This window comes from Eurosta solidaginis, chromosome 5 (assembly GCF_040869045.1).
Source record: "Eurosta solidaginis isolate ZX-2024a chromosome 5, ASM4086904v1, whole genome shotgun sequence".
Taxonomy (NCBI): Eukaryota; Metazoa; Arthropoda; class Insecta; order Diptera; family Tephritidae; genus Eurosta; species Eurosta solidaginis.
Genome location: NC_090323.1, coordinates 246497008 through 246524748, shown reverse-complemented (window position 1 = coordinate 246524748; position 27741 = coordinate 246497008). Strand labels below are relative to the sequence as shown.

The 27741-nt window shown below is 39.2% G+C and overlaps 1 protein-coding gene across 1 annotated transcript in view; it reads left to right on the top strand.

The window, feature by feature from the left end:
• Nucleotides 1-27741, top strand: part of Cds (CDP-diacylglycerol synthase) — a 48048-nt gene that overhangs the window by 5000 nt on the left and 15307 nt on the right. Inside the window, exons 2-4 of the mRNA XM_067789358.1 lie at nucleotides 24782-24906; nucleotides 27292-27388; nucleotides 27460-27636. Coding sequence (XP_067645459.1) covers nucleotides 24782-24906; nucleotides 27292-27388; nucleotides 27460-27636 — 399 coding nt within the window. The remainder of the gene's footprint in view (nucleotides 1-24781; nucleotides 24907-27291; nucleotides 27389-27459; nucleotides 27637-27741) is intronic.

The following is a 27741-nucleotide window of genomic DNA, read 5'->3' as shown; positions in this document are numbered from 1 at the left end:
TCCAATTTAATGTTATAATTCAATTTAGAAAGTAAAATTCTATTGACACAAAGCTCTTTTTCGCTTATTATACTCGTCTACGACCCTTTTAAAAATCTTTTATATAAAAGTGGGCGTGGTCTTTAACCAATATGGTCCATTTTTCCAACAAATATTTCCTGCCATAGGGAAAATTTGTGTACCCAATTTTATTACGATCCGTTAATTTTTGTTCGTGTTATGGCTCCCGAAACATAGAAAATTGTTTAATATAAAAGGGGAGGTGCCACGCCCATTTTTTTAAATTTGAAGTTTTTCCTATTTATTGTTATAAATCCACTTAGAAAATGAAATACCATTGATATAGAGCTCTTTTTTGCAAAGATATAGCTTATTTTATTCGTCCACGACCCTTTTAAAAATCTTTTATATAAAAGTGGGCGTGGTCCTTAACCGATTTCGTTAATATTTCTTCAAGGCATTCCTTATAGTAAAGGCAGCCTATCTGCCGAATTATGTTACGAAAAAGCTCCAATAAAAATATTATTAAAATTCTTACTTGGCACAATAAAAATAATTGTTACGATAGGTTTAACGGTTTTTGCTTTATGATTAATAATATTTGTAAAATTGATTTTATCACAAGTGGGCGGTGCCACGCCCATTTTAAAAAAATTTTCCAAATTTGTATCAAGAGTCAATATCAGTCCACACGTCAAATTTCAACATTCTAGGTGTATTATTTACTAAATTATCAGGTTTTTTGTTTTTTCCAAAATTTTATATATATAAAAAGTGGGAGTGGTTATCATCCGATTTCACACATTTTCAATACCAATCTATTCTTGGTCCAGATAAGCTAGTGTACCAAATTTGATGAAGATATCTCAATATTTACTCAAGTTATCTTGCTAACGGACGGACGGACGGACGGACATGGCTCAATCAAATTTAGAAGTCTATATCTATCTCTATTCCTTTATACCTGTACAACCAACCGTTATCCAATCAAAGTTAATATACTCTGTGGGCAAAGCACGCTGAGTATAAAAATTGTATTTCGAACATGTGCAGATAGTATCTGTGTTTCAACGCTTCCCACGGCAGCCGCTTCTATGTACCGGAATGACTCAGGGTTTTTTCCCCGACAAAGGGCTGTCATATCAGTGTAACTTGTTGCGTCCCTCCTTCAAATTGTCATCCTCGGAGCAGCTCCTTGCCGCTGCACTGCTCCGTACCCTCCTGATCAGGGAAGGTATTGAACATAACCTCGGTTGTTGTTGTTGTTGTGGCAGTGCTGCGCCCCATCCAATAGGTGTGGCCGATCACAAATTGTCATCAATATCCTCTAACGGGAGTCCAAGGAAACTTGCTGTTTCAACAGGGGCGGACCCGGTCCCAGGATGTGGATCTGCTGCATATGCCGGAAAAGGATCTACCTCAAATGGTCACACTCTTCCCAATGTCACTTATAAAAGATGGTTGCATCGTTCGGGTTTTTCCGGGTTTGAACCCAACGTTCGTCGTCCCCAAAAGTTCTACAAAACTTTTTTGGCTCCCTGCTGTTCGCCTCCAAGGACGTCCTACATCAACTGCCCCCTGTTGCTCGCGCCAAACGGTGATTCCGGTTAATGCGGTCGCTCTAACCCATCAAATCTACGTAGCATGGATAAACGCAATGCCTAGCACCTGCTTTTATACCCATCCCTCCATGCTTTTCCGGTATATGCACTCGCGTAAGAAGGGGTTATTAACTCCCAGTCCCCCACACGATGTGCCCCGTATGCCAGCTAAGAGTATTTATGATCGCGACATCGGTTCAATGCAGTTTATACCTTGGCCGATGGCCTTCGTAGATGCTCGGGGGCTTAGAAATTGCAACCGTCCAACCGGTACATTCGGTGCACCATGCTGCCAAAACACAAGTAGCAACTCATCGACACCAGGTACTCCAGCATCAATCGGACAGCACACTCGACAAAGCCTAAATCCTTCAAGGCGTATCCACCCATCTCTAACTCCCAGAGTCTATTGCAACACAACATCAGCCGCAATGACAAAACTTTAGAAAGTCAAGGCATAACCATCCGGTCATGTGATGTTAACCTAGAAATAATTAACATATAACTTCCTCCTGCCACCTGCTGGCGAAATGGCTATTGCCTGATATCAGCGCGCTAACTCCCAGAGTCTATTGCAACCCGACATCAGCCGCAATGACAAAACTTTAGAAAGTCAAGGCATAACCATCCGGTCATGTGATGTTAACCTAGAAATAATTAACATATAACTTCCTCCTGCCACCTGCTGGCGAAATGGCTATTGCCTGATATCAGCGCGCTACTCAGCCAAGCGAGTGTGCGTTCAGCTTCGGCACGCTTTAATCCGGCCGGTATAATACCAGAAATCATACCACATTTCCCGACTGAAACTGCAAACTTAGCAAGAGAACGTGACCTAGCGAGACCACTCGACCCTCGAGGATCCCATATTAGCAATCTCAACTTGGATATTATGCGGCTGGTAAATTAATAGAAACGTTCCAAATGGGAGAAACTTCTAAAGAACTGCAACTTATTTGCGGGAATTGGTAAACTGTAGACAACCGTCAAATCCCCGCCTAATCCAACAAAACGCAATGATAAAGTATCCATCGCTTTCGGCGCCAAATTTTTTTCCAGGCGTGAGCGCCTTTCACCGACAATTTGTAATGCATCTTTCAGTAGACAAGGCCAGACGTCGTGAAAACAGACGGAGACATAAACACAAACACGACCTGTCACCCATATAACCGTCACCCCCACAGAGGTTGAAGAAGCCTTCCAGACGGAATATTCCAATTAGAGGTTTACGCCGATCAGTTTATCGGCAGCGGCGGCGTAGGCTCTATTATATACCGGCGGCGGCGGCGTGAGTGGCGCGCCAGTGTACGCCGGTGTTCCTACTTTAAAAAGCTTGATTTTTCTATTTAAAAAAAATAGTATTTAGGAAAGGTTTTGTTTGTACATGTTTAAGGAAATCAACGTTTTGGCCATTTCGGAAAGGTCCAGGGTTTTTGCTTCAAAATCTCGCTGATCGTTCAAAAATTTTCAGAGTAGCTCCTTGGGGAGGGATTGTCCCTCGTTCACTTACTCCAGAGAGGCTTGGAACCTATCCCCGCCTTTGGAATTGGTACTGCTGCGTCTGCTGAAAAGAAATAGAGATACATAAAATGGTTACACTTTTGTCTGTATATATCGTGCAAAGCGTAGTTTCACCTGGGGCTAACTCCTAATAATCGTCGCGAACACAAATTCTTTAAATCATTTGTGGCTCCTTGGCGCATCCAGTTTTTTCGAGCTACAATTCCCGATGATTAAGAGCTATAATCCCCGATGTACGAACAGTAGCAATCCAAACCACCAGTCGCTACCACGCCTCCTGACCCTCACACCATATGTCTGCACAGAAGCTATAGGATTGCGACTTCGAACTCACACCTTCGTCGACGTCACTTTCCTTGAAGCTCTAGGTGTAACTCCGAAGACTTTCTAACGGATATTTTTGTTGCGCTATGCTGCCGAGCTACACCAGAGAAACACTTTGAAATGTTAGGGAGTGACTATACCGCCAAGGATGCCGCCCTCGAAATTATAAGCAGTCTAAGTGGATGTCTTTGCGTAACTCATGGGTGAAAATCGTATAATCCTTGGCGCATCTACATTATTAAAATTTTACAAGGACCCTGGATAAAAATTTTAAAATGGAGACCAAAATTTGCAGACGTTTGTGTTCACAACTTTGATTTCAATAGTCTTCCTTAAATCAAAAAGATATTTTAGAATGAAAGTCGACCGATTTTAAGTTGAAAGATGTTAACTGCTGTTTCCCGGCCTTATGATATAAGAGCTCATTATGGATGACCGGGTAGCCTCAGTTTTCAGACTAGTTCGACTGTCCACTACGTTAGGGTAGTAGCACACACGGTCATTAGTTCGACTGTATTGGGAAAGCTTTTGCTTCACCATTTTGAGTGTTCGTGCGAAGGAGGAAGCCTCGCCTGGTAAATATATATTCCTATGTATTCACATTTGTAAAAGGAGCCGTAACGTGTAGGTGATATTTAAACTTGGTTGATAAGCTATAATCAATCACTCCAAGGTAATAGTTTTGGATAGGGGCGCCAACTTTAGGAAATGTCAAACCGGGAGACTTGGGTGTTGAAGGATGAAGTGTGAAAATCAAAATTAACATTTCAGACGCTATTGTATAGTTTCGCAAATAAACAACAGATGTTTGAATGTAAGCCCAAGTGATTTTTCAATCCCTTCTCAAACGTACATACATATATCCTCAAATTAAGTATGAGGTAAGAATCATTTCAGGGGTGTTTATGCCCCTAGAACCTACTAAACAATTTTGCATCACTGATCTCGCTTATTCTTTCAGCCAATCGCAATATACAATTTTTTAAAAAATCGGCACCTTTTTTGGGTAATTTGCTTTTTTTTAACAACTTGAGGACAATTTGAAAACATGTTCGCCTTGGGTCATTGTATTTGAATTCATCGTTCATTATTAATTTTCTGAAAAAATATGCAAAGTGAGCATATAAATTTATTATAAAACTTTTAGTGTTTTGTTTTAATAACTTGGTGAGCAGAGCTCACAGATTATATTAATTTTGTTCGCATAACGGTACCCCGTAACGGCATAAACTAATCGAGATATATATAGACTTGTATATATCAAAATGATCTGGGAGAAAAAAGAAATTCTTTTAGCCATGTCCGTCCGTCTGTCCGTAAACACGATAACTTGAGTAAAATTTGAAGTATCTTAATGAAATTTGGTATGTAAATTCCTAGGCACTCATCTCAGATTGCTATTTAAATTGAACGAAATCGGACTTAAACACGCCCACTTTTTCGATATCGAAAATTTCGAAAAACCGAAAAAGTGCTATAATTCATTACCAAAGCCGGAAGCGATGAAACTTGGTAGGTGGGTTGACCTTATGACGCAGAATAAAAAATTAGTAAAATTTTAGACAATGGGCGTGGCACCGCCTACTTTTAAAATTAATAAAAGTTAATTTAATAAAAGTTATGCAAGCTGTAAATTGGCAGTCGTTGAAGATATCATGATGAAATTTGGCAGGAACGTTAGTCCTAAAACTATATGTGTTGTCAATAAAAATTAGCAAAATCGGATAACGAACACGCCCACTTAAAAAAAAAAATTTTTAAAAGTAAAATTTTATATCTCCAGTATTTGTCTCCAAAGCTCTCAGCGGAGTATGTAATGTTCCGTTACACGCGAACTTAGCCTTCCTTACTTGTTTTAAATAACTTTTGAACAGTTAGAAAGAGTTAAATTTCGCAATTAGTTTCTTATAACTGGCAGTGATGCGCATCCGTTGATACCACTTTATCCGACCAATTTTTGACATGAACAATAAATGGCCTAAACAGTCTTATACTGTTTTCACACAGAAAATTAATGATCTCATTTCACCTTCTAAGGAAATCGTAAATTTTTTGCTTTCACACAGAAACAACTGCTCGACAGACGATGACATTTACTTTGACAAATGCCATTTTTGAGCACTGAACACACCAAAAACTAAGAAACTGAACGCTCCCAACAGAATTGCATTGTGCTTTTGACTTCACTAGGCATTCGATTAGTTACTAATGAAATAATTATAGATTCGAATTTTGTAGGGAAGATTGAGCTCAATAAGCGTCTTAATGTAGAAAACTGCCTTTATTATTCAATAAGCCGTCTGTGTGAAAACAGTATAAGTTTCTAAAATAAACAGCTATCTCCCCGATCTTTCTAGTTTCTTCACCTCGTGCAACCTGCATTATGACCGACAAAATCCACGGCCACTCTGTTTACGATGTGGAAGGAACAGATGGCGCAAATATTGGACGTTCACGTCGATGGTGATACGCCACCGACCGTTAGTCACCCAAAGATCTTAGGGGTAATTGTAGGGTATTAGTAATAGATTAATTGTATTAATTTAATTTAACTTTGTAAATTTATTACTTTGAATTTTTATAATTTTCAATATGTATCTAAATGTTATTTTTCAATGTTGAATTTTATAACATCAAAAATTTTCTTCTTTGAAATTTTGTTAAACAAAAATATTTAAATAAACTTAAACCAAGATACGTTTTCTATAAAAAAAATCTCAATTGTAAACTACAGTAATGTTCGGTAATACTCTGAACTTCATGGCGCATGCTACCGACAGCACTCTGGGAAAACATAAAAAAAAACTTTGTGAACTACGTACAAAGCAATTGGCCGGGCACTCATGTGCTATGCGTCACCAGTTTGGTCTCCTGATCTTAAAAACATAAACTGGAAAATACTGCAGGCCTGTAAAAGTGCTACAATTAGAACTGCCGCGGGATGTCTCCTTATGACCGCTAAATATCACCTACATAGTGAGCCCAAAGAGCTCAGCATTAAAGAGCATAGCGAAATGCTGAATAGGCAGCTTTTGCTAAATGTTCACATACCGGTACACCCTAGCAAACAACTGCTAATTTAATGGGTTAACCTGGGCATCCCAACAGACATCTGATTGATGAGCCAACACCGCCCAGAGGCTTAAGGAGTAATCTCCGTAAGCATTATGAGGAAATACGGCACCTGAGAACACAGCCGTATGAAGCCAAAAACACAACCAGGTCCTCAGTGAACTTCACAAACAGGCGTCGGACCTCTATGTCAGGAATTTCCCGATGAATCCTGTACTCAAAGAACAATACCCTAAACTTGCAGAAGAGGAACGCACACTCCCTAGGGAAAAGCAAGTCACTCTAGCTCAACTTCGATCTGGATACTGTAACAGGTTAAACTCTTACCTATCCAGAATCAACCCCGACATAAAAAATGTGTGCCCTACTTGCAATGTGTCCCCACATGACACCAACCATCTCTTCCATTGTAATGTGGAACCAACGCCTCTAACACCCCTCTCATTATGGTCCACCCCTGTTGAAACAGCAAGTTTCCTTGGACTCCCGTTAGAGGATATTGATGACAATTTGTGATCGGTCACACCTATTGGATGGGGCTAAGCACCCAACAACAGCAAACAACTGCTTGATTTAGCGCCGCCTCCAAAAGGGTTAAAGGAACACTCCATAAGGAAACACCCCGGCACCTGCCAACATAGCCGCTTGATCCAGACAAGCATGAGGAGGCCCAAGGCAAAATTCACACAGAATCGATGAACCCCTTTACCAGGACGCACCCGATGAACTTTTTTATCAATATACAATATTATACTCTTATAGGAGAAGAAAACACCCTACCGACATACGTAATGTATGTCCTGCATGCGATGTGTCACCACATGACACTAGCCATCTTTTCAATTGTGATTTGGAACCTACGCCTCTAACACCAGTCTTCCTATGGTCCGCCCCTGTTGAAACTGCCAGTTTTCTTGGACTTCCATTACATATTTTGTGAGGGGTCGCAACCATTGAATGGGGCGGAGCACTGTTATATAAGCTTACATAAATAAAACCAAAAAAAAAAATTCTTTTTAATGGTGTAAAATCTCCATAAATTTTTGAAAATAAGACATACATTTATTTATTTATTTTTATAAGTATACAAATTTACCAATTAATAAGACTAAATATGATTCAGCGTGTTAGAGAGCTTAGAATATACCCGGTAGGTATGCCTGTCGCAAGAGGCGAATAAAATACCGAATTGATTCAAGGGGTTGGGTATCGCAACTCTCTAAAGGGGTTGCCAGCGCAAGATATAGCTTCTCCAACCTAATTGCCAACCTCACCCCCCCGTGGCGAATCATGTTTAATTGACAGCCGAGGCTCTGGCGGCCCTAAGTTCCTCAAGGACCCAGGGGATGGGGAGGGCGGGATGGCCTAGAAGTTTTAATGTGGCCATATAAATCGTTCCCGAGATGGTCGGACTAGTACCTTATTGGTGCTTTGTTACCGGAACGTACCGGATCTATATCCGGCAAAGGACCATCAACATCGATAACACTCCCCAAAGCCTTCGGAGCGAGGAAGAACCCTGGAGGGACCTCGAAAAGTAACATTTCTTTTGAACCGATTCAAATTTGTCGTGGGTTCCAGATTATCGAGACATATTCCGATCTTTAGACCTACATTTGACGAACGCCAAAGTTATTCTATTACAGTTTAAAGTTGAGTTTAGGGTCCATTTAACGCCTAATTCTACGAAGCTGATTACTTGCTTAATGGAATTAACATCAATCATATACTCGTGGGATTGGTAGAATTTCCTTGTGAAGCACATGACTTGTACTTCTAGCCTATTCAGATCTGATTGATGACTTGATCTATCTATTCTCTAGTGAGCGGATAGGCATAACAAGTTTGACATCAGAAGAGTACATTAGCGGATTGCAGTACTTTAAAAGATTTGGAAGGTCATGAATGAATAGTAGAAACAACACTGAACCAAGGCGGTTACCCTGAGAAACAAATTTTTTTTGATTAGCAATATAGGAGTATTACATATATGTATGCTTACAACGAACCATATTTAATTGTTCAAACAGTGACATTCCATACAAATTTTGCGGAAAAACACAAACTTGGGTTTCTCGTGGTTTTTAGCAAAATCGTTATTTAGTGACTAAATTGAATATATGAAGAAAATCGGATGGGCACGGACTTTTGCGGTAAACCTAAGGTTACCGTGGAGCTTTTCGGGTACTGGTACTTAAACACGGGCATCTACAGTCGTATTGGTGTAAAAGCCGCCGATTCTATCACTCAGCCACATTACAAAAACAATTAATTTGGCTGGATAAATGATGTATATTGGAACGATTTTCCGTCATCGTTTGTCAAATTTGGTTTCGAGACAAACCGGTTTCGGCGTTGTGCCATCATCAGTGTCGATTTTCGTTCTGATCTGTTGTTGTCAGTTGTCCCGTATTTATAGTTAGTAGGTACATGAAGAGGTGTTGTCAAAATTGATGCTTGTGTATATTTAGCTGTGTGCCATTCAGACCCGAGGGTGGGTTTTACTAATCGATTTGTGTGGCTGAATGAGGCAGGTAAAAGTCCGTAATTTTAGCTGTTTGATCTTCTTTGTGGGTTTGTTGTTTTGGTGCGTCAATTGTTTTGTGTTTATTTGTTGTTCTGTGTTTGTCTGTTGTACCTGTGTGATTATTTTGTTTCTTGTCAGAAATTGTGTTTATCTGTTCGTATATTATTCTACCGTCGAATGTTTTCTGTTTGTAGATTTCCATGTTTTTGAGTATGTTGAGACGTCGGCATTTTGCTTGTATGTGAAGAACCCTAACTGTTTTATTGATGTTTGCTGGGGAACATTAATTTTCGACCATGTGATTCGCGAAGTTAGACTCTGGTACAATGTTTGGATTCCGTATTTTTTTGTTGTAATTTCTAATATGTTCTCTGAACCTTGTTCTTATTTGCCGTCCTGTTTGTCCTATGTAGCTATGTTGGCATCCGCAGGTAAGCTTGTATACGCCCTGACTGCTAAACGGATCCTCTGAGTTATTGTTAGTTCTTAGTTTCCGCCCTAGATTGTTCGATGTTTTGAACGCTGTGTTAATGTTGTATTTTTTAAAGAAGTTTGCCAATTTATATGTTGCTTTTCCAGTATATGTCATAGTCGTGCAGGTGTTATTATTTTCCTTTTCATTATTTCTTTTTTGTTCACCATGCGTCCTTCTGAGGTTATCTTCTAGTGCTTTTTTATATCCGTTGTTTGCAGCAATGTTATATATGACTTCAAGCTTTCTCTTATATGCCTCTTGTGTAAGAGGTGTTCTTTCAAGTATATGTACCAAATGCCTTAATGCTGCATTTTTATGCTGTTGGGGGTGATTTGAGGTATTATGTATTATTGTGTCGGTGGCCGTTGGCTTTCTATATATATCATAGTTAAATCTTTTGGCAATTTTATCAATATTTATCGTGAGATCTAGATAGTTGATTCCCCCATCTTTTTCGGTTTCCATTGTAAATTTTATATTTCCGTGCTGCTTGTTGAGGTACTCCAGTACAAGCTCTTTGTTATTAGTAGTTAAAATTCATATTATGTCATCTACGTATCTAGCATAAAATGACACGCCTAATTTAGACTTCAGCTCCTGCATGTACTTTTCTTCCAGATTTTGCATGAACACTTCCATAAGAATGGCTGATGTGGGGCTTCCCATTCCAAGACCGTTTGTTTGCCTATATATTTTATTGTTGAATTGAAAATAGTTTTGACGTAAAGTGGTTCTTAGCATATTTGTGATTTGCATACTTTTCACTTTGTTTTTTGTATTATGAACTATTGTTGAGCTAACTATGTCCAAAGTCTCCGATAGTGGTATTGATGGGTATAAATCTTTTATGTCAAAAGATACCAATTTGCTGTTCTCTGTTAGCTCTACGGTCTCAAGTTTCTCTATTAGTTCTGTTGTGTTAGCTATTGCATATTCGTCCCTTAGCTCCAGAGTATCTTTCAATATCGTTTTTAAATATTTGGACAGTTTGTAACATGATGCCGATTTAAAATTAATGACGGGCCTCACTGGCGTGTGCGGCTTGTGGATTTTTGGTAGCGCAATCAGTGGAGGAGCCGAAGGGTTCATTTGGACAAATCTATGTGCCATGTTAGAATCTACTATATTTTTACTTGCCTCAGACAGCCACACAAATCGATCAGTAAACCTCACCCTCGTTTCTGAATGAGCACACAGCACATACACATAACTAAATATACACAAGCATTAATTTTGACAATTCCTGTTCATGTCACCTACAAACTAAAAATAAAGGACAAACGACAATAACAGATCAAAACGAAAATCGACACTGATGATGGCACAACGGCTTGTCTCGAAACCAAATTTGACAAGGGATGACGGAAAATCGTTCCAATATACATCAATTAATTTGGATAAAATAAGGAAGATGGCCATCATCGCTGCGCCAACAAAAGAAATCTTACGGTTCTTAGGAAATTTTTTTATTGCATAAAATATTATTTAATATCCACATTTCCTTGTTCCTTTAATTTTTTGATTAAGAAGTTATAGAATGTTGCTGGCAGCTTAAACTACTACAAATGCCCTGTAAAATGCAATGAGTTTTGAATTCGGAATCAAAAAAAGGCAGCCTACAAAATTTGTATGATTGAAGCAGTATACAGTAGACGCTCACAAATTAGAATCACTTTGTTTTTGAGGTGATTGTAATTTCTGAAAAATTCTAATTCCTGGACGTCTTTTTATTAGTGTAAAACCTTAAAAATTAAGTCAATTTGCATTAAAAAATTACAATGAAATTTTGTCTTATTCAATTTTATTCATAAAACGAGGAACTGTAAGGTAACAATCCAGTACAATACATATCACATATTTTTTATTAAATAAACAGATATGTTTAATATTGTAACGAATTTCTTGCAAATCCTCTTATTTGCAATCCTCTGCTAAGTTCGAATCACTAAACTGTTGAATAAATGACTCCAATTTGTAATAATGCAAAATGCCCTTTATTAAAGTACTTCACAATAACAGTCAAACTGTGCAACGAATAGCTTGCTTAATAACCAAACTGATTGATAGCTCAAATGAAACTCACTCTCAAAATAATACTGCTATGGCTCGCTAGATAGCGTCTTAATCGAAACTGTTTGATAGCTCAAATTAAACTGAATTCCAGCGCCTCTACATTTGCTGCCTTTTATACTCTCTGATTTCAACGTTCGCATCTTCTAGGCGCTTCCAGAATCTACTAGTCCAGCAGCTCTCAAACTTCTCAGCTGTAACTACAATTGCACAATTTTATAGTTTTTCTCATTGCATACTTATAGGAGTATCTCAGATATATGCCTGTGTTTGTGCATTGACTCTCCGCTGCTCGTATACGTACATGGTACATATGTGTAGACGCAATTATTGTTTCGTTTATGTAGATACATAATGATTGATCTATGGATGTGAATTCACGTCACTGCTTAGCATCGGCTTAGAGATGGCAGCACTCCTTAGTTTTGCTAATATTCGTAACACTGCCCTCCACCTAAGTCTGATCGTCCCGATCAGGCAAATCTCTCGATCTATACGCTGCCAGCCTTTCCAAATGAACCACTTTCATTTTGGTTCGTGGTTTGCCAATGGTTTGTATGCGGTAAACTACATCGTTGATCCGTTTTACATCTTTGTATGGGCCTTCCCAATTACACTGGAATTTCGGGGACAAACCTTTTTTTCGTTGTGGGTTGTATAACAGCACCAAATCTTCCTGAAACCCTTCCGAATTAAATGCTTTATCATATCTCGCTTTCATTTTGTCACTCATAATCTTTGCTCGTTGCCTTACAAGATCGTGTATCTCTCTCAGCTCTTCTTCCAAGGCACCAGTGGATTTCTTGACATTTCTTTCCGCATCGGCATCTATCCCAAACCTCAAATCAGCTGGCAGTCGAAGGTCATTGCCAAAAATTACTTTTGCAGGGGTTTGGCCCGTGGTTTCATGCACTGCTGATCGGTAAGCCATCAGGAATAAATGTATGCGGGTATCCCACTCCTTATGGTACTTGTCTACTACTTTCCTTAAATGCTCTTCCAATGTTCTATTGAAACGTTCCACCATACCATCGGACTGAGGATGTAATGCAGTTGTCCGTGTTTTCCTAATGCCCAACTTCTTGCACATTTCTTGGAACACAGCTGATTCAAAGTTCCTGCCTTGGTCAGAATGTATCTCTATTGGTACACCACACCTTGCAACCCATTCGTTTGTAACAACTTCTGCTACTGTTTCTGCTTCTTCGTTTGGGATTGGGTATACCTCTGGCCATTTACTGAAATAATCCATAATCACCAGTACGTATTTGTTTCCGTGGTTGCTAGAAGGAAATGGCCCTGCGACATCCATGGCGATCCTTTCAAATGGTGCACTTGAAATATACTGCTTCATCTGGCCATGACTTCGTGTTTTGGGCCCTTTCGCTCTGTTGCAAACCTCGCAGTTGGCAATCCACTCGGTGACCGACTGACGGCAACCAACCCAATAGAATCTCTGCTTAATTTTCTCGAGCGTCTTCGTGATTCCAAGATGACCTCCACTTGGACCATTATGCAGCTCGCTGAGCACGTCAGGAATCCTCTTTCTGGGAACAACTATCATTTTCTTCTTGCATTTACCATCCTCACTTTCCCATACTCGATGAAGGCAAGCGGATATCAATTCACTGTTCCACTGTGCCCAATATGACTTCGCAATGGGACTCTCTGCTGACATCTCTTCTCTGTTTGGTCTTTCGTTTCGTTCGAGCTCTTGCATAACACGTGACAGATCTGTATCTTCTAGCGGACACTTTCTTAGCTGTTCCTTGTCCCATTCATCTGTACATGTTATAGTCATTAGCCGGACATCTATAATGTCTTCTTTAGCCTCGGCTTTTGAACAGTGCTTGCATTCGAAACTACATGGTCTTCGTGACATTGCATCGGCATTTCCATGGGTACTACCTTTTCGATGCTCAATGGAAAAGTCATAGCTTTGTAGTCGCTCGATCCACTGTGCCAATTGTCCTTCCGGATTAGGGAACTGCAGAAGCCATTTTAAAGCTGCGTGATCTGTCCTGACACGGCCGTAGAGGTATTTGTGAAAATGTTTAATGCACTATACCAATGCCAACAGCTCTCTCCGCGTAACGCAGTAGTTCCTCTCTGGTTTTCCAATCGAACGGCTGTAATATGCAACTACCTTCTCCTGTCCATCGACCAGTTGTGATAAAACGCCTCCTATAGCATATCCACTCGCATCTGTATCTAGAATAAATGTTGCTCCTGGAATCGGATATGCTAACATTGGGGCAGTGCACAAACGCTCCTTCAATGTTTGGAATGCCACTTCTTGCTCCTTCCATTCAAAAGCTTTTTTTTTCTTGTAAGCTCATGGAGGCTATGGGATACGCTGGAAAAATTTTGTACAAATCGGCGGTAATAAATGCACAGCCCAAGAAAACTTCTTAATTCATGTAGGTTCTGTGGTCTTGGCCAATCCTTTACAGCCTCTATCTTTTCGTTCGCAGTGCAGATGCCCTCTGTCGTTACCTTGTGACCCAAATAATTTACTTCCTTTTTAAACAGCGCACACTTTTTGGGACTTAACTTCAGACCAGCGCCAGCTATTCTTTGGAAAACTTCCTCCAAGTTCCTAAGATGTTCATCAAAAATCTTGCCCAATACGATGATGTCGTCCAGGTACACCAAGCATGTTTTCCAATGTAGTCCTTTCAGTACCTGGTCCATGAGTCTCTCAAAAGTAGCTGGTGCATTACAAAGTCCAAAAGGCATCACTGTAAATCGCCAAAGACCATCACCGACACTGAAGGCTGTTTTCTCTTTATCTTCCTCCTTCACCTCCACTTGCCAGTAGCCGCTTTTCAAGACCAGCGTGGAAAACCATTTCGTACCAGATAGCGAGTCCAGAGTGTCGTCAATTCTTGGCAATGGGTAGCTATCCTTTTTCGTTACGTGATTCAACTTCCGGTAGTCCACGCAAAACCCTATTTTTCCATCCTTCTTCTTTATAAGTACTAACGGTGAGCTCCATGGACTAGCTGATGGTTCGATGACGCCGCTGTCGCTCATTTCTTGAATGATTTGACTCACAACTTCCCGCTTCGCCAGTGGAACACTACGTGGAGCTTGACGGATCGGCCTCGCATCTCCAGTGTCAGTTTGATGTTTCACAACGTTGGTGCGGCCTGGTTTAGAACCATCCTGGTCAAATATGTTCGCGTACTTTAGGAGCAGTTGTTTTGCCTTACTCTGATATGCTTCCTCTAGCCCCTGCGTCCATGCCGTGATGTCATTTGAAAGATCAGTATTACTAGCTGAAACGTGTTCCTGGAGCTGTTCACAGTTAATAACTACTTCAGCCTCTTGGCATCTTCCCAAAATAGCTCCTTTAGTCAGTTTGAGTGGTGACTTGTACTCATTGAGTACTCTTACCGGAATACATCCATCTTGTTTTGTCATAGCCAGGGTTTTTCCTACAAGTATGTTTAGTGCTGATTTGTTTGCTGCTTCGACAACCCACAATTTGTTTGTCCCAAAATCTCCATCAACCTTTGCCCAGATGACTGCTTCGGATTTTGGTGGTATTTGCTGACTCTCTTCCACCAGCACTCGTTTACTGCTGTAGCCTCTCTCGTAGCCGGAATTAAGTGTTACATCCATGTTGTTATATCTCATCGTCTTGCTTTGCATGTCGATCTTGATACCCTGGTCGATTAAGAAGTCTACTCCAATTATGATTTCATCAACAATTTTTGCCACTATAAAATTGTGTACTACCGTGACGTTCCCAATTCCGACTTTACATGATACTTCTCCTTGAACCGTGCTGTCTTCTCCAGTGGCTGTACGCAATATTGCTCCATGCAATGGTCTTATCTTCTTGTTGACTAAATCCGCTCGAATGATGGAATGAGATGCACCCGTATCTACAGTCAGTAAACGTTCCTTTCCATCCACATGTCCTCCGACAGTAAGATTGCTCGACCTTCTTCCAATTTGTGAGATAGAGATTATGGGGCATTCAATTGGGGGAGTCAGCTGTCGCCCCTTGCTGCTGACTCGCTTTAGTTTAACAATTAATTTGTCTTGGAGATTTGCTCATCTCCTTCTGCCCTGCGTTTACGACCACCCACATTTTTGGAACTGTTAGGGTTGGTGTTGCAATAACGCGCAATATGCCCTGGCTTTCCACACTTAAAGCATTTGACTGTATCATTATTCTTCTGCTGCGTACCCTTCAATGCTTCCAAAATTGCGTCTACCCAGTCTGGCTTTTCCACTTCCACGCGATGGGCTTTGTACGCTGGCTTACTCAAAAGTGAGTCTGTTTCCTGAGTCAGTGCATGCGATACCGTTTCAGCAAATGTTAGTTTTGGATTCGCATATGTAGCCCGCTTCGTTTCCACATCTCGTATGCAATTTACGAAGCTCTGGATTTTTACCCTTTCAGTGTATTCCACGGGTGCGTCCGCATTTGCAAGATGAGCCAATCTTTCAATATCTGAAGCAAACTCCTGCAATGTCTCATATGCTTTTTGGTAGCGGTTTTGCAACTCAATGTGGAATATCTGTTTCCTATGCTCGCTTCCGTAACGTCTCTCTAAAGCGCTCATCAATGTTTCGTAGTTGTTCCGCTCGTACTCTGGGATGGTCTGTAAGATTTCCGCAGCTGGTCCTTTTAACGCTACGAATAGAGCTGCGACTTTATCTTCAGCATTCCAGTTGTTCACTGCCACGCTCTTCTCAAACTGTAGCTTAAAGACCTGGAAAGGAACAGAATCGTCAAAGGATGGTATTTTACCTTTGGATTGCTTGCTGAAACAGCTGGGCGATTTAATTGCAACTCTTGTATACGACCTCTCAAAGCATCCACCTCAGCTTCGATTTTTTCCTCAAACTGCGTTATTTTCTCGTCCATACGCGATTCGAGTTTTGATGATATACGCGCCTCTTGCGCTTCGAGTTGTACTGTTATGTGTGCCTCTTGTTATTTCAGTTTTGTCTCCAACTTTGATGTAATCTGTGTCGACATTTCTGACATACGCGTTTCTTGTCTTGACGAAGTACTTGCTGTGATCGTGGCCTTCGTAGCAACGTCACTGTTGACGGATATAAATTCGAGACTGTGATTTGGGAAGCACAAAAACAATGTCGGCCTAGAAATCAAACGGAGAATACCTCTTGCCAACAAGTGCTTCTTTACGCAAATGAAAAGTAAAGTCCTCTCTCGACGAACAAAATTCTCGCTCTACAAGTCACTCATCATACCTGTCCTTATGTATGGCTCGGAATCATGGAAGGTGTCGAGAGAAGATGAGATGGCTCTTTGAGTATTCCAGAGGAAAGAGAAAACCTTCTCTGAGTTGGGAGAGACAGTTGGAGGAAGCTTTGACCTCGCTGTGTGCTCCCAATTGGCGACTATTATCGCAAAACAGGGTTAGCGAACCTCAACGTACTTCATTTTTATATAAAACTTCAAGAAGTCCGGTATGTTGAATATTGGCAGGATTTACAGATCGTGCCCGCTTACATTTTACTCCTTCTATTCTCCTTCCGTACGAAAAAAGTACAAAAACTGTGAGTAAAATGTGAAGAAATATGTCTTAAGACACGAACAATGAATTCACGTCATTTCATCCAATCGTCACTTGTAAACCATCAGCTTTTCATACGTATACAATAAAAACTTCAACCAAAAGATATTAGGTAGTAATACTATTTAGTTTTCAACTCGACCCAAATAAACCTTTGAGATAAGAAATGTAGTAGGAGGTAAGAGCGGAGCAAAATACTCCAATTGGAATAAAGTCTGAACACCGCGTCAGCAATGAAATATGTTGTCAAAAGCGTGACGTCACGCCGAGAAAATTTATTTCACAGCTAACTATGATTTTTTGCTCTCTCCTTTTTTAATGCGGGATCTGTTTATTGGTTCATGGGTCCTACATATCGCACACTAACTACAAAAGAGTCACAACTTGAAAAATGTAAATGTTCAGGAGAGAAGAAAAACGGTTTATGTGAAAACGTCTGTAATGTTATACTGAAATCCAGTTTTACAAAGAAGGAGACCTTCATTATAAAATGAATTGACGAAATTTTGTTGTAATTATTTGTTTACGGACAAAATATATAGCAATTTTTAATTATAACTATTTCTAAGAGAACCTACTACTCGTACATTCACAATTATTTCATCAAAAATGGCACATTTCACAATAATACAAGCAAATTAACTCACTCTTTACGTATAAAAAAGACACAATTTTAATTAATACACAACAAAGTTAAAAGTTTTTTGCAACAAGATAGTCAGAATTTGAAATAATACGCTTTATGCATAAAAAAACTGTTCACTTCTTCTTAAGCACATTGACACAACTAAAAATAGTACTCATTAGTTGATATAGCGCAAGGGATGCAAGCAACACTAAAACTGGCATAATGGTAATTTTCCAGTTAAAGAAGAAAATAATTACAGCGAAATTTAAGGAGCAGTTAGAGATGTGTACTGTGAATTGGTTTATGGAAAAACCCGATTTTGAAAAATTTTAAGTTATGACTCTTTTGTAGTTAGTGTGCGATATGTATTTTACGGCAACTCTGCGGGGCAGATGAATTTTTACTGAGAAGCTTTTCATAGCAGAAATACACTCGACGTGTATGTCAAATCACTGCCGAAAGGTGACCCCGCTAATAAAAACTTCTTTCTAATTGAAGCAACTTTATTCTCAATTTATTTCATAATTTGGGAAAAATTTAAACACTGGACGGACAAGGCGACAACTGTTTCGATTATACATTGTAAATCTCTTCAAAGCCTTTTATCCCGGGAGTGGAACCCGCACTCCTACGATGGTTGAAGTCTTTATTATAAATTTTTGATGTGGCTTTGCCCGGGAATTGAACCCCGGATCTTGGGTGTCGTACGAGGAGCACGCTACCAGCACACCACGGCGACAGCATTCATATAGAAGTACTATAGAAGCAATATAGAAGAACACATTAGACTAGGTCGATTTATTAACCGATATCGTGCCATCAATTTTTCCATAGGATTTGGGCTCAGGAAAAAAAGTTCCACTACGCATATCCAAAAAAATAATTTTCGAGCCTGGGAAATTTCATTTTTTTTACTTTTTTACGACTTTGATTTTTAAGATTTTCTTCATGACCTACTAAAAATTTTTATTTGATTGTAAAATTTTCATGTATAAGTACCCTGACCTATCCAAAAGTGTCCTCTAAAAACGTTGTCGATAACAGTTTTTTGAAAAAAAAATATATATATATATATTTTAGCGGAATTTCTAACTGAACAGACCCTACTTGAAAACATATCCTCATGTTCCAATGAATAGTGATCCAGATACCGATAGAAATTTAACATGCAAATGCAACAACAAATTAATCCATATGGGTTGGAAAAAAATTTCGCTTAAATGTTTTAAAAGATCTATGGTATCCAATTACATACTATCATTTTTATTATTTTTCATCCGATAATTTCTTTTTATGCCCAGAACAACAGCTATGGTTTGTTTATTATCAGTTATTGGAATAGGCTAATTCTTGATTTTTAGCTTTTTTAGGAAGAGTTTCGCCTAATACATAAAGTCTCCTATCAAGAGACATCAGAAAAACAAGGCAAAGAAAATGATATAGTCCACCTAATGTAAGATTTCACTGTCGAAAGGGTCAATTCAGAATCAACAATTTGTGCCAAGTTGATTCAACAGCTATTTGAAATGGATGAAAATTGACAGACATTTTTTTATGAAAAAAAAAGAATTAAACCCTTGAAAAGTTGCCTTTTTAAATAGTCTTAAAAAATGTTATCTAACTTTTTTTTAGCTTTTTCTTTATCCATCTAGCAATTTTTCTGAAAAGTTCTGGCGCTTTTTCGCGCTCCGGGCTCTGTGATCGTTTAGATTTTGGCTCCCTCATTATCTCCGGCGATGACGTCAGCAATGATATGTTAAAATGTGACAGTGATGGCCTCTGTGCCTTTGTCCTGAAGTTCTGTAGTTTATCTTTATGCAGCCCTCTTCGGCATATATTCAGTTTATCCCTGCCTTCCGGAACTTTTATCGATAGGTGGAAAAAAGGTTTCATATGTCCAATCTTTAAAACTGGCAATAAAAATGATGTATCTAACTATAGGCCTATCGCCAAACTCACAGTTTGCTCGAAGCTTTTTGAAGAAATTATAAAAGAGAAGCTAACTTTTGTCATCAAAAGCGTTATTGACCCATGCCAACATGGGTTTGTGGCTGGCCGCTCTACTGTTACGAACCTAGCGTCGTTTTCTGATTTCTGCATCTCTGCATTTCAGGATGGCTGTCAGGTAGATACTGTATACACTGATTTCTCAAAGGCTTTCGATAAAGTTTCACATAAAATCTTATTATTTAAACTGGAATGCATTGGATTTCATTCTGTCTTATCATGGTTAAAATCTTATTGGTCGAATAGATCTTTGTGCGTCGAAATTGAAGACTGTAAGTCCCTACCTTTCTTGGCAACGTGCGGGGTACCTCAGGGTAGCCTTCTTGGTCCTCTTTTATTTGTGCTCTTTATTAATGACATTGGTTCCTGCTTTAATTCGTCTGCTTTCCTTTTATATGACGATCTTAAGATTTTTCGTAGAATTAATGGCCCGTCAGATGCAGTGCTCCAACAAAATGATCTAAAGAATCTTCTTGTTTGGTGTAATGCCAATAATCTCTACATAAATGTCAAAACATGTTTTCAAATTTCTTTTTCTAAGTCGCCTTGCATACCACGCCCTATGATATTCTTCTGTCAAAGAATTTATTGACCTAGGTGTTGTCTTCGACACTTCTTTCTCTTTCGTTAGTCATATCTGTTATGTCCTTCCGAAGGCTTACAGAAACCTCGCTTTCCTTCGCAGATATGCAAAAGACTTTGAGGCTCCCTATACCAGGAAGGCACTTTTTATCTTTTTAGTTCGCTCAAAACTAGAATACGCCTCAGTTGTCTGGAATCCTATCTATAGTGTCCACTCCGCCAGAATAGAAAGGGTTCAAAGAAAATTCATTAGATTTTGCTTATTTTCTATTAACTTTAACGATCCAACCCCATCCTATTACTCGCAATGCAAGCTTATCAATCTCCAATCTCTTGAAACCCGGAGAGCTGTGCACATATTAATGTTTGTTTATGATCTCATCGATGGCTCTTTGGATTGTTCTGCTCTCCTAGCAAAAGTTACTTTTAATGTACCTAATAGGTGTCTTCGTACTTTCTTGCCCTTTTACTTGCGTTTCGGTAAATTTAATTATTCCATGTTCGACCCGATTTTTCGCGCACTTACCGAATTTAATAGACTCTCAGGGAGCTTACTTTTTGATTTCTCTTTGTCGAGAAGTACGTTCGAGTCTTTTCTGGAATTGTGCCTTTAATTTATTAATTTACTAGCCTTTACCCGCGGCCCCGTCCGCAAGGAGAAAATAAAATATATGTGCTATTCACGTTAGCCTGCTTATCAAGTTATCTGTTTAAAAATTATTTTTGTCTAAGTGTTTTATTTTTGTAATTTAGTAAAAAAAAAAAGAACTAAATGAGAAAATAAGCTGAGAGGTACGCTTTCATGAATAGTACAATACAGTTTTCTTGAATTAAAAAAAAATACATTTTGTTTTTAAATTAAATTATCTGATATGAGAGGGGTGAAAGAATTACTACTCATAGAACAAGGGAGTGAAACTACAATTACCTAAAACCAAAGAGAATTTTTTAGATGAAAATAGTGGTGCTTTTTCGGGTATTTAGTTGGTTAAAATATTACAAAAAGTGTAATTATAGTTATAACAGTTCGTTACACGATTCATTTAAAAAACTCAAAAATAGAACGAAAAACCTCTATTAGATTGAAGATAAAACACACCGAATTTTAATTACGAATAATTAGCAGCAAATCCCCGGCCATAAAAGCTCATAATTTAAAAAGTCATGTGTGCTGAACTACCGGTTGCGAACAGACCTAAAATGATCCCGGAAGTGTCCCAAGATGATACTAAAATTTCCGGACAGATCCCGAAAATCATCCAGAAATTAACCAGGAGGGGTCCCAAAATGATTCCGAAATAGTCCCGAAAAATTCCTGAAAACACCCTGACGGGATCCCGAAAACCGTCCAGAATTGATCTCTGAAGGATCCGCAAATGATTCCGAAATTGTCCGGAAAAAGTCCCGAAAAACTCCGACGGAATCCCGGACAGATCCCGAAAATCATACAGAAATTATCCCGCAAGGGTCCCAAAATGATCCCGAAATAATCCAGAAAAAAGTCCCGAAAAAAGTACGACGGGATCCCGGACATATCCCGAAAATGACCCGTAAATTATCCCGGAGGGGTCCCAAAATGTTCCTGACGGGATCCTGCAGGGATTCCGAAAATCATCCAGAAATTATCCCTGAAGTATCTATCCTGAAATGATCCCGAAATACGCCCAAAAAAGTCCCGAAATGTTTTTGACGGAACCCGATATAGCCCTGAAAAAGTTCCGAAAGTTCGCTGACGGGATTCCGTATGGATCCCGAAATAATGCCGGAAGGGTCTCCAAATGATCTCGAAATAGTCCCGAAAAGTCCCCATTTGACCCTGACGAGATCACCAAAAATCATCCATGAATCTGGAGGGATCCCCAAATGATCCCGGAAAAGTCCAGAAATAACTCCGACGGGATCCCGGACGAAACCCGAAAATCATTCAGAAATTATCCCGAATGGTCCCAAAATGATCCCAAAATAGTCCCGAAAATGTCGCGAAATAACTCCGACGGGATCCCGGACTGATCCCGAAAATCATGCAGAAATTATCAAGGAGGGGTCCCAAAATGATTCCGAAAAAGTCCCGAAATGACACTGACGTGATCCCGGACGGGTCCCGAAAACCATCCAGAATTGATCTATGAAGGATCGGAAAATGATTCTGAAATAGTCCCGAAAAAGTCCCGAAATTACCCTGACGGGATCCCGGACGGATCCCGAAACCCATCCAAAAACGATGCCGAGAGGGTCCCCAAATGATCCCGAAATAATACAGAAAAAGTCACGAAATGACCCCTAAAGGGTCCAGAAACGATCCCGAAATAGTCCCGAAATAACTCCGACGGGATCCCGGATAGATCCCGAAATTCATGCAGAAATTATCAAGGAGGGGTCCCAATATGATTCCGAAATAGTCCCGAAAAAGTCCCGAAATGGCACTGAAGGGATCCCGGACGGATCCCGAAAACCATCGAGAATTGATCTCTAAAGGGGCCGCAAATTATCCCAAAACAGTTCAGAAAAAGTCCCGAAAAACTCCGACGGAATTCCGGACGAATCCCGAAAATCCAGAAATGATGTCGAGAGGGTCCCCGTATGATCCCGTAATAATACAAAAAAAGTCACGAAATGACCCCTAAAGGGTCCCCAAATAATCCCGAAATAGTCCCGGAAAAGTCGCGAAATTACCCTGATGGGTTCCCGTACAGATCCCGAAATCCATCCAGAAATGATGCCGGAAGGGTCGCTAAACGATCCCGTATTAGTCCCGAAAAAGTCCCGAAATGCCCCGACGGGTTCCCAAACGGATCCCGAAAACCATCCAGAAGTGATACCGAAAGGCTCCCCAAATGATCCCGTATTAGTCCCGAAAACCATCCAGAAATTATGCCGGAAGGGACACCAAATGATCCCGAAAAAGTCACGAAATGACCTCGACGGGATCCCGGATGGATCCCGAAAACCATACAGAAATGATGTCGGAAAATACCCCAAATGATCCCGAAAAAGTCCGAAATGATACCGATGGGATCCCGGACGGATCCCGAAAACTATCCAGAAATGATGCCCGAAAGGTCCTCAAATGATCCCCTAATAGTCCCGAAATTACCCTGCTGGGATCCCGAAGGTATCCCGAAAACCATCTAGAAATGATCCGGAACGGACCCCAAGTGAACCCGAAAAGTCCCGAAATTACCCCGACGGGTTCCCGGACGGATCCCGAAAACCATCCAAAAATGATGCCGGAAGGGCCTCGATATAAACCCAACGGGATTACAAATAAGGCGAAGTTAATTGTGGAACCATTTTAATAAGGCAGCAGGCGCGTTGGAGCGAATGAAGAGTTACATAGAAACATACAGGTAAAGCTAATAAAAGCGTGCTAATAAAACAATTGGAGGAGGTCGGATGGCGGCAGGAGAAGGACCGCTGCTCTTTTTTCCAAAATTGTCTAGATCTCTATATGTATGTGCCAGATACCAAAAACTATTGATTTAGGAGAAAATTTATATTGAGTTATAACAATTTATAGATTTTACACCAGGGGGGTGATAATGGGGGGGGGGGGGGGGGGGCGGAGGGTGTCACTGCTCACTTTGTAAGCCATCGACTTATTTGATCCCTTGAATCTGTGATATTGGTGAAGGCCAGTATACGTTAAAGTTATAATGTGTAATAATTATTAAAAAGTAATTGCTCGAAGGGGTCGTGGGACCCCCGACCCCTCTTCCTATGTTCGAAAAAAATTTCGCTAGTAGACTACTGTCTGTGTCCCAAATTTCATTAACATCCGTGTAGCCGTTCTGGCGTGATTCAGTCACAAAGACGAAAAAATACAATAATTAAACTATAACTGTTCCTAGAGGGTGGGGACCTTCCCCCTTTTCAAAAAAATATAGCTAGTAGATCCTTCTAGACTATTGGCTATATGTGTGCGAAATTTCATCCAAATCCGTCCAGCCGTTCTTGCGTGATTGCGTCACAAAGACAAACGTCTGGACAAACATCCAAACATCCAAACATCTAAACATCCAAACATCCAAACTTTCCCATTTATAATATATATTAGATTTTTATATATTTATTCAACTCATTGTTTATCTTTTCTTTTATTTTCACGTTAATTACCTTTATAAGTTGTTTATATGGTTTTAATATCTTTTAATTCATTTGTATCTAGTCTGTAAGATTCTTTTTTTTTGATCATAGACTTAACAAAAAATTAAACTAAACTAAAAAAAATTAAATTAAACTAAACTAAACTAAACACTGGTCATGTGGCTGAGGGAATAAAGCGAACTTCTTGTATACAGTATTTCCATGTATTTTAATTGACAAATATTCAACAATTCAGCGAAACATTTTATACTAAACAAAATTATTCAGTTATTGTCGCATTAATACATTTTAATAATTTCACTTTTCTAGGTTGATTCGGAAGAAGAGAAATTACCAGATGAAAAATTTGTAGATGAGCTATCAAAAACGATTCCTCAAGGAACGGACAAAACTCCTGAAATTTTAGATTCAGCGTTGAAAGATCTTCCAGACAGGTAAGTTGCAATAGTACTGTTTAAATCAAGGTACGAAATTCAAGACGCAAATATAACCATGTATGCTGGAAAAATATTAAAGTTACAACATTGGTTTGCAAAACCTCTTATTTATGTACATATGTATAGGACAACTATACGTAGAAATAACTACACCTTTTTCAACAAAATTTCACCAAAAAACTCAAATGTGTTTCAGAAAAGCTCAAACTCAGAAAAGCACAAAGGAAGTTAGGAAAACCATAAAACAGGCAAATGTATTTCCGAAATTTCTAATATCAACGGTACTTCTTTCTTACCTTCTTTTGTGAATGATTTAAATAAACAATTAACACGATTAGAGCAAAAAACAGAAGCTGTGTTGTGATGGTAGTATGTTCCGTCTACCACACCGACGATCCCGGCACAGCAACATAAAAATTTTAGAAACAAGTTTTTTCAATTAGAAGAACATTTTTCTAAGCGGGGTATTTCTGCCATGAAAAGTCTCTCAGTGAAAAGTCATCTGGCTTGCAGATGCCGTTCGAAGTCGGCATAAAACAAGTAGGTCCCATCCCGCCAATTTGTAGGAAAAACTAAACGGAGCACGACGCAAATTAGAAGAGAAGCTCGGCCTAAAATCTCTTCGGAGGTTAGCGCGCATTACATTTTTTATTATAATCTGCAGTAGATACTGCGTCTTCCTTCTTGTACTGGAGTCACCTTTCTATTGCCCCTGCTTCCGACTCCACGACTGGAATATGCATGTCAGTTTTACAGACGTTTTTGTTTTGGGTCAAAAATGTCCAAAAGGTAGGTGACGCAATACCACCAACCAACAGTTCAATTCCTGTATGACGTAACTATTTCCGATGGCGGTCCATCTATCCAAATGTCCCAGGACCCACTGAGCTGAACCTTTTTTTAAATAATAAAACACACTTGATGTACTGATGGTCCCGATTAGATGAAAATTCGGTCTTCTTGATGGTGGCAGCTTTAAAGCTGCTGGTCACAACAGTGCCAAGTTGTGTTTTGGAACACAGTTGGAGTTTTCTGAAATACATTTGTTTTTCTGAATTTGGATTTTTTTGAAACACATCTGAGCATTTCGGAAATGCACTTGAGTTTTTCTGAAAAGGCGTATTTGAATACAATATAAATTAAAACAAGTAAGGAAGTCCAAGTTCGGATGAAACCGAACATTACATACCCACCAGTACACTTGAAATGCTGTTGTTGTTTGTTTTGTGTGCTTAATAGTGATACAAGGCTGCGCAATAATACATATACATATGGTTCTATTCTGAACTAATTTTTCTTCGAGTTATGTCTCCCGAAACATAGAAAATTGCTTAGTCACAAAAGGGGCGGTGCCACGCCCGTTTTTTTTAAGTATGAAGTTTCTCCTATTTATTGTTATAAATCCACTTGGGAAATGAAATACCACTGATATAAAGCTCTTTTTTGCAAATATATAGCTTATTTTATTCGTCCACGACCCTTTTAAAAATCTTTTATATAAAAGGGGGCGTGGTCCTTATCCGATTTCGTTAATTTTTCTTCAAAGCATTCCTCATAGTAAAGGCGACCTCTCCGCCAAATTTTGTTACGATAGGTTGCACGATTTTTGATTTATGATTAATAATATTTGCAAAATTGATATTATCACAAGTGGGCGGTGCCACGGCCATTTAAAAAAATTTTTTGAAATCTTTATCAAGAGTCTCAATATCAGTCCACACGTCAAATTTTAACATTCTAGGTGTATTGTTTACTAAATAATCTGATTTTTTGTGTTTTCGAAAATGTTATATATATAAAAAGTGGGCGTGGTTATCATCCGATTTCGCTCATTTTCAATGCCAATCTATTCTGGGTCCGGATAAGCTCGTGTGCCAAATTTTGTGATAATATCTCAATATTTACTCAATATCGTGTTAACGGACAGACGGACGGACGGACGGACGGACATGGCTCAATCAAATTTTTTTTCGATAGTGATGATTTTGATATATGGAAGTATATATATATCTCGATTCCTTTATACCTGTACAACCAACCGTTATCCAATCAAAGTTATAATACCCTGTGTACAAGTACAACTGGGTGTAAAAAACGCAAAATTTTTGGGTGAACTGCAAAGTGGGGAATTCTAGCGTATAACTACATAGTTGATTTGTCAACAGGAAAGCTGTTTATGTATGTTGGCTTTGCACCTATATTTTCAGAGCTATTTCATACTCCGGTTAGAGATTTGGTTAGTTCAAGCTCGCCATTTTGACCGTTTAACATATTATTTGACTGCTAGTCAGCTTTATAACTGCCAACGTGGAAAAGTTGACTTTCTGCACAAATATGTACCTGGCTTACAGAAATACTTAAATAATTTAATTTAAAATTTAGGTGGAAGAACTACGTTATACGTGGCATATTTACATGGATTATGATATGCGGCTTTGCACTTATAATATACGGAGGTCCGTTAGCACTTATGATAACGGTAATAGCAAGTCACTTGAACCTAAATTTATACTAGAAAAATATCTAACAAACAATTTTTATATTTTGAAGACACTCCTTGTACAAGTTAAATGTTACCAAGAGATTATTTCCATTGGCTATCAAGTTTATCGCATACATGGTCTACCATGGTTCCGCAGCTTGTCCTGGTATTTTCTTCTGACGTCCAACTATTTCTTCTATGGTGAAAACTTAGTCGACTATTTTGGCGTAGTCATAAATCGTGTGGTAAGTTAATAATTCTTCATTTGCTTACTTATTTAATGTGCAATTAATTGTTTTCTACTTTTCTATTTGCTGCCTCCTATTCGTGTTTCTCATCCATACATATAC